The 8,185-nt window shown below is 30.3% G+C and overlaps 1 protein-coding gene across 1 annotated transcript in view; it reads left to right on the plus strand.

The window, feature by feature from the left end:
- Positions 1-8,185, plus strand: part of LOC111690711 (DNA-binding protein D-ETS-3) — a 57,895-nt gene that overhangs the window by 14,532 nt on the left and 35,178 nt on the right. The window contains exon 4 of the mRNA XM_046951840.1: positions 1,763-1,858. Coding sequence (XP_046807796.1) covers positions 1,763-1,858 — 96 coding nt within the window. The remainder of the gene's footprint in view (positions 1-1,762; positions 1,859-8,185) is intronic.

Genomic DNA, 8,185 nt, shown 5'->3' on the forward strand with positions numbered 1-8,185 from the left:
ATCCAGAATATATATACTTTATAGGGTCGGAAAATTATATTATAGAAATTACAAACGGAATGACAAACTTATATATACCCTTCTCACGAAGGTGAAGGGTATAATGATTGTAAATCTTACAAATATTAAATAAATGCAAAGTTCTAATTTAGGCATAAGACATGCTCCCCCAATCTCCAGGGAACAACCTTACGCCATTAAAAAAATTCCTTAAAAAAATAAAAATGGCAAAAATCTTTTTGATAAACGTCAACACAACCCAAGCGATTAAAAAAAGAAAATGAACATTTTTGTTAGTGTCTCCCAAGAACTTTTTCTAGTATCAGTTTCAGTATCTTTTAAGGGTAAGTGTATCCATCCCAAAAAAATAACACATAAAGTTTATGTTTGTGTCTAAAGGTTCTCAATCAACCAACCATGCATTGGAAAGAAAGAAGCTCCCCATCAGCAGCAGAATGCTTTTGTGTAAAACATTTTTATTGTATTTTATATATAAAATATTTTTTTCTGCGTATTCTACGACCAGAAATGAATCCTTTTGTTATTTTACTTTCTGTATGGTTGGTATCATTTGAAAAAGAATTCTTTCATGCGTAACTCATTATTTTTCTTTTCAACTTTTTTTATATGCTTCTTTTCTTTTTTTGTTCATTCTGAGCAAAAGAGTAAAAGAAGAAAGCAAGCAAGAATGAAAGAAAGAAAAAAATGGAAAATAATTGCAGAAAATATATTTACAAAGGCCTTAAAGATTGCAAGCGTGTAAAAATACAGTAAAATGATGAGATACACTTTACAAAAAGGTATGGGAGCGATGATCAAAGAATGGGGGTTTTGAAAAAGAAACATACCTCAAGGGGATGCTTAAAAGAAGTTCTTCACTTTGTATTATCTAATATTTAATGTGTAGAGATTTTTAAAAAGAAAAAAATATTAAAGCAAATTTTTAAATATATGCTTAACTAGTGGTCCTTCAGTTTTGCATAAAATAATGTAGATATGGTCCTTGGTTTATATTTTTTTTTTGCAAAAATATAATTTACATCTAATCTCGTTTATGTTTTGCAAATAATAAAATTCATTTGTTATGACGCCTGCCTGCCATCAAACATAAAACCCATAAAAATTTTAAGACTGTTAGTAAGTAAGTTTGTATTCAATATCATCATCGACATTACCAGCCATTATTGCTGATAACCCAACCAAGCAAACAAACATATAAAAACAACATTATGGCAATTATGTTGTTTTTGTTGTCCTTTGTTAACTGTGGAATCGATATGTTATGATTGTCAAACGCTCCACCCCTTGAATCAACCTCAACAACCCTCCTACAATTATAAATGGTTCTATGGTGCGTTACAAGGTTCCGGTCGCATGTTCTCATTGAATGATGTCTCTGGTCTCGTTGCATTATGCGAAATAAAAAATCTCTTACTCTACTTCAAAGATTATTTGGGTTTATGTGACAATTATTACTTTTTTTGCAAAACGAAAAAAAAAAACTGAATTCAAGTACAAGTATTGTCATAATTTCTTCTTTTATGGGAACCACTTGAAAATATTCCAAGTGAAGCGAATTTTAAAGTGTGTTTTGTATAAAAAAAATTTATTGTTTTCTGGTGAATTTTTTGTCATCATGGTCATTTATGTTACAATTATATAAAGATGTCATGTAAAAATAAATTGTTTCTTTTAAGCAAATTATATTCTTTTGTTTAAATATCTTTATCATTTAGTTGTTTTTTTTTCATCTTTTTTGCAGATAAATCCTCTGTTGTGTGCTCTTCCACCTCCGTATCCACAAATTCTCATAACAATTCCAGCAATGACAACCGTAGCTTGAGTAAATGTTTATCGGGTAAGTGTTTTTTTATTTAATAAAATTTGTTTGTTGTTAAATGTGTGTTAGCGAAAGGTCCTTTTTTGAGCTTTTGTATGCCATATCATAGACATGCACCACATTTTTATTTTTAATGTTCAAATTATACACCAGAGAGCGCCGTTTATTGCTTTTTAAGGGGATGAAGTTGATTTTTTTTCTTCCATTACTTATGATTTATGAGCTTTTTATAGTAATGTTATAGGTATGTTTTAGAAAATAAAATAACTTTGAATGGTTTTTGCAGTGTTGCCAATTTAGCACTTTTAGTGCTAGATTTAGCATATTTTTAACTCATTTAGCACCCAAAAATATAATCTAGCACCTAGCACCCTTTCTAGCATTTTTCAAATATTTTTTGGCACTTTTTTAGAACTATTTATAATATATTTTACATAAGGAGTGAGATCGAAAAATTCTTAACACACGTTTTTAATTACATTTTTCAACCAAAGTATTATTTGATTTTTTTTTTTGATCAAGTTACCTTTGAAAAACATGTCAGTTATTATGTGTAATGTCAATTATATTAATTTTTTTGTTAATCTGATTAAAATGAGTGACCAGAAAAAAGTGCGTACTGAAATTATTAAATATTTTCAACTAAACCCAACTTGGTCTTACAAAAAGTTGGCCAAACATACAAAGGTCTGTCGTCAAACTGTTTCCAATGTTATTAAACAGTACCGGGAGAACTTGTCAGTTGATAGAAAACCTGGCTCAGGTAGAAGGAATGGTCCACATGATGTTTCAAAAGCCAAAAAAATAGAACGCATTTTCAAAAGAGCTCCCAACACATCCGGTAGGAAAGCAGCTCGGTTAGCTCAGTGCTCGGACTATTTGGTACGAAAAGTTAAAGCTAATGCAGGTTTAAAAACATACAAGGCTAAAAAAGTTCCTGACAGGAACGCTGCTAAAAATTTAGAGGCCAAAAACAGAGCACGGAAATTGAAGTCAAGTTTTATAAAAAAATATTCTTGCTGCATAATGGATGACGAAACGTATGTTCTGGCAGATTTTTCGCAACTTCCAGGTCAAAAGTTTTATGTTGCTGATGCTCGAGGGAATGTTGAAGAAAAGTTTAGGACCCAAAAGCAGACAAAATTTCCCAGAAAGTTCTTGGTATGGCAAGCAATATGCAGTTGCGGCAAAAGAAGCCAATCATTTGTTACAACGGGCTCCATAAATACCGAAATTTACATCAAGGAATGTTTATAAAAAAGGCTGCTTCCATTCATAAGACTTCATAATGTGTCCACTTATTTTTGGCCTGACTTGGCATCCTGTCACTATGGTAAACAAGCCCTTGAGTGGTACAAGAACAATAATGTGGTATTTGTACCAAGAGAGGCAAATCCTCCAAACTGCCCGGAGCTAAGGCCAGTGGAGAGATATTGGGCTCTTGTTAAAAGAGAATTGAAGAGTAAAAAAAGGTGTCCAAAAGTGTGGTAGATTTTAAACGGAGATGTACTACATGTTCGAGCAAAGTGACAGAAAGCACTATAAAATCGTTAATGGAAGGGTTTCCGAAAAGGGTTCAAAATTTCATCACTAGTGATTAAAACTATAAAAATATTTTTTTTGTAAATTGTAATAATAATTTGAATCAAATAAAAAAATAAAGCTGTAAGTTTATTGGTTTCTTTTTTATAAACATATATGTATGTTAAGAATTTTTCGATCTCACTCCTTATTTTGTTTTCGTCATTTTAATAGTTTTTTCTGTAAAAATTTGTTTACAAAATATGTGTAATATAAAAATAAGTATTTGTAGAATTATCGATTCGTATAATATTCAAAAGAAATAATTTGTATATGATTTTTATAATTCAAAAATTCTAAACATTTTTTAGTGCTATTTAAATTATCCCAAAAAATCTACTACTAACAATAATTGTTTCAATATAGATACTATAGAGAAATTCGCACCACAGGACCAGAATATATCAAAAAAATTAACATAGTACATACGTTTTTAAGAGTTTCCATTTTTTGGAATTGTAAGAATATGTATGTTAACAAAAAAGTGTTACAAGTTATCACAAATTGGTTTTATATTTGAAAACCAATTTTAAATATTTTTGTTAAAATTAGTAAAAACTTTAAGTTAGACATAGTACAAAAAATTTAATTTTGTGTCTTTTTGATTCGAAATATTATTATAATTTCAAACTCAATTTCAAAAATATTCACATCCAAAAATTTCAAATGATCAATTCTGGAATTACATCTTAAATGATTTTTTAATTCAAATTGTTGAGATTGAAATCAATTTTGGGAAACAGTCAATTTATATTTCAAAAATATTTTCAACAAATTTGATATATTTTTCACTGGTTTTTTAAATGCCGTATTTAAACCATCCCAAAATAAGTGGATTTGGTAGGTTCGCGTACTAAGTTAAAACATATATTTATGCAGTTGAAAATAGTACAAAAATAAAGAGAAAAATTCTAAAAGATAGATTTCGAAAATCCACTTTTTGGGATTGTTAAAGTAAATAAATTTGGGTGCCTCGGTAGGCTATATGCTATATGTTTGTTAGTGTGCTAGTCAGTCTGGGGGTTGTCGGTTCAATTCCTACAAGATACTTTGATCTTAATTTACCCTGCTCGGTAAATTGGGTTGAGTATAATTTGTAATTGTATTGTAATGGCTAAATAAATAAATATGTATATAAAATTAGTGTTCAACTCGTTCCATTAGAAATGAAAAAAAAACAATATTTTCTTAGCACTTTTTTCTAGTATTTTTTCTTTATTTTTAGCACTTTCTAGCATTTTTTTGAAAAAAATCTAGCATTTTTTCCCAACTAGGTTTTGGCAACACTGGGTTTTTGGTAGATTATCGAACTTTAGAATGTTTTTAATTTGAACAAGTAGGAAAGTATAGTCGGGCATGGCCGACTATAATACCCTACACCATGAGTATAATTTTAAAATTTTAGCTTTTTATAAAGAAACTTTTATGTTGAATATTATTCCAAAATATTTAAGCAATTTATTGATAAAAAAACCAAAATTTCTAAATGAGGCTTTATATAGGTCAAATATGGGCCGAACGGTAAATTTGGAAAAAGGATATATTTTTAAATAACAGTTAGTTTTGTTGAGTTTCATTGCAATACAAATGGTTACAATTCAATTTTAGACGTTTAAGACATTTTTTGAAGGAGGGTTTGTATGGGGACTGGGGTCAAATAAGGGTCAATCCTTACGAAATCAGTGTCATTGAGTATACTGACCCAGCATAAACTTTCATTACAAGGTAAAGGGTTAAAAAATTACATTTTATATGACATTAGTTTAATATGTTTATAACATTAGAGCAAGTACTAATTAAAGTATTTAACACATTATTTAAAATACAATATTAAGTATCTTCCATTCCAGAGTGATATTTAATATTCATTAAAATGCTAATGTTAATAAATAAGTGGTTACAATTGTTGAAGTTTTTGTTATTCTGATTTTATAGTAGTGCTTTAATAATATCCTTGACATGTCCGCCTGTCATTAAGAAAGAAGAACTACGAATTTTATGAGGTCCGATTTGCAAATTATCTTACTTCTACCCAACACAAGCTTTGTAATTACTTTTACTTACAAAACAACTTAATTTTCATTGACTACTACTTACCATCTGCATTACTTTAAAGTACTCTAATAACGACTTACATATAATCATATACGAATGTATTAATTTATTGACCCTGAATTTTTCAATGAAGAACTCAGGTGGCAAGGTGGCATGGATATGCCGGTCCATGTACAAGCACTTTGCTAAAATACTCGAGCTATCTAATCTCTTGCCATAATAGTCCGGTTTGCGGAATGACAGGTAGCATATGCTCAAGCCTAATGCACACCCCGACAAGGGAAAAACAAGCAGGCTAGACGAACCCCAACATCAGGTGAAATCGATCTTCTGTATATACCGAGATGACCACCCCTATGATGTTATAAAAGATAGCATTATTTTAAATGCAATACCCATTATCTAATGACCCATTTCATGTCAAAATACCCAACAAAATGGATCAGGATCCCTCTTTTATGAACCGATCTATGTGACAAAGGAAAAAGGAATTTCCAAGGTCAACAAATTCCAATAATTGCCCCGACAATTAGTCGCGTAGCATGTATCAAAATCCCCGAAGAGTAAAAATAGAGAATTACCCAACCCATTAAGTATAGGATATATGAGTCATTAAACCAACATTATCTCCCTGCGATTTCGGGTATTAAACCACAGAATGTAAATAAAACATTCCAAAGGCGAAACCGAGGATACATTTGACAACACCAGTTTATAATCCCGGTTGACTAGAGGTACTTCTGTTCCCCGGGATTTTAATAACAGGTGGAGATTTCACCAAGGTTACATGCCCGGGGGAATAAGAAAAAAAAAAATAAATGTCGCTAAAAAGAGTGAAACTATTTTTTTATTAATTTATAAAAATTCTTTCCCATTCTCATCTACCGTTCATAAATCTCGCTTTATAACTTAAGTCAAACTAATCGATTTAAATAGAAAAATAAAAAAATTTTCCCAATAATTTCATTTGCTTAATGACAAGAATCCTAGTCAGCTCTAATAACAGCGGGATGTATGGGTGGGAAAGTTTGTAAACAAATGTCAAGCTTAGAACACTCCAACACACACTTCAGACGAAACATTAACAGACAATCACAACAAATGAAATGAACAAATAAACAAACGGCACATAAATACTGGGATAAGCGAATGAATGAATAAAGTTGCTACAATGTAACTACATTTTGATAATAATTTGACTCTTAAGTACTCTTCAGCGTTAATCCTATTAAAGCGTGTAGCATATGACGACCAAAAAGAAGCAACAATGCAAATAATAATAGAGATGGCTAGCACACACTACAAAGTCAACCCTCCCTCTTTTAATGGAAACAATCACAACAAACAACTTTAAAATTATAGACAAAAAAAGAACTTTAGCTTGTGATATTTGGTACTATATGCAAGTACTTTATTAATGTCTGGGAACAACATGATGATGTACTCAGATATAATGAAGCCAATCATCAGATCATAAAAAGATCAACTCAAGTGTGCGTGAGAATTTTATGGCAAAACAATAGATTTCAGCTAAAAGCGCACGAGCAATAAATTTTCAATTGATTTATCTACACCGAAAAAAAAAAATGTACCACAAATTGGGGTGGAATTCGCAGGCACAAGTCTTGAATGTGAAAGGGTGTGTTGAAATTGTTTTGTTAAATTTAATCATTATGAATTTATTGTTATTTTAACTTTTTAAAAGAGTAAATATTTATCTTTTGGATATGATCTTGTTTTAGTAATTGTTCCACAAGCGGAATTAATTGCAAGAAACAATAAAACCAAATACTTAATAATAGCAATGTTAGAACTGTTTTATTTAAATAAAGAGATTAAAATGTAAATATAGCTGTTGTGATAGATCTTGAACAAATCAGGATTAATACATTTAAACCATGTCTTTGCAATAAATTATGCGTAACATATATAAGGATTTAATCATTACTGCCATCATCGTCATCATTGACAACAATGATTTATGATTGCAAAAGTGTGTGTCTATGAGAAAAAAAAAACAAAATATCGAAGCAAATAAATTTACACACCAGTCAGTTTTAGAACAGCCATTCCCTCCCAACCAGTGAATTTGGTAGCAGGAGTAACAATAACGATAATAATGAAATTTATTATTTTTATTAGAAGGGATGATAATGACTACAACAATAATAATGATGATGACGATGACGTTTGACTTATGTTGTTGCTGCTGTTGTTGTTGTTGCCATTACAACTACAGCTTGTCATTATTATTGAAATTATTATGAAGAAAGTATAAAAAGTTAAGTGAACTGCAAAAAAGGGCCATGAATAAAAATATTTACACTAAAAATTTTCACATACATTGATTTTCTTATGTACATTAGAGTGCGTGTGTTCAAATGTTTGTGCGACCTCAAGTCAGTACATTAAAATAGTCATTCGGTCATTCGAATAGACAAATAAATAAACATACGTTTTCTGACAACCTTTCCGTTATACACATAGACGACATATAATGTTGTGTGTACAAAAAACTATGGACTTGTCGAAAAGTCTTTCATATTACGAAAAAGTTTGTTCAATAAAGTGCTTATAATTACAAATCTGACTCGCGGGGAATGGTTTATAGTCTAGTCTATAGTCTAGTCTATAGTCTAGTCTATAGTCTAGTCTATAGTCTAGTCTATAGTCTAGTCTATAGTCTAGTCTATAGTCTAGTCTATAGTC

The sequence above is a fragment of the Lucilia cuprina genome, chromosome 5 (genome assembly GCF_022045245.1).
Source record: "Lucilia cuprina isolate Lc7/37 chromosome 5, ASM2204524v1, whole genome shotgun sequence".
Lineage (NCBI taxonomy): Eukaryota > Metazoa > Arthropoda > Insecta > Diptera > Calliphoridae > Lucilia > Lucilia cuprina.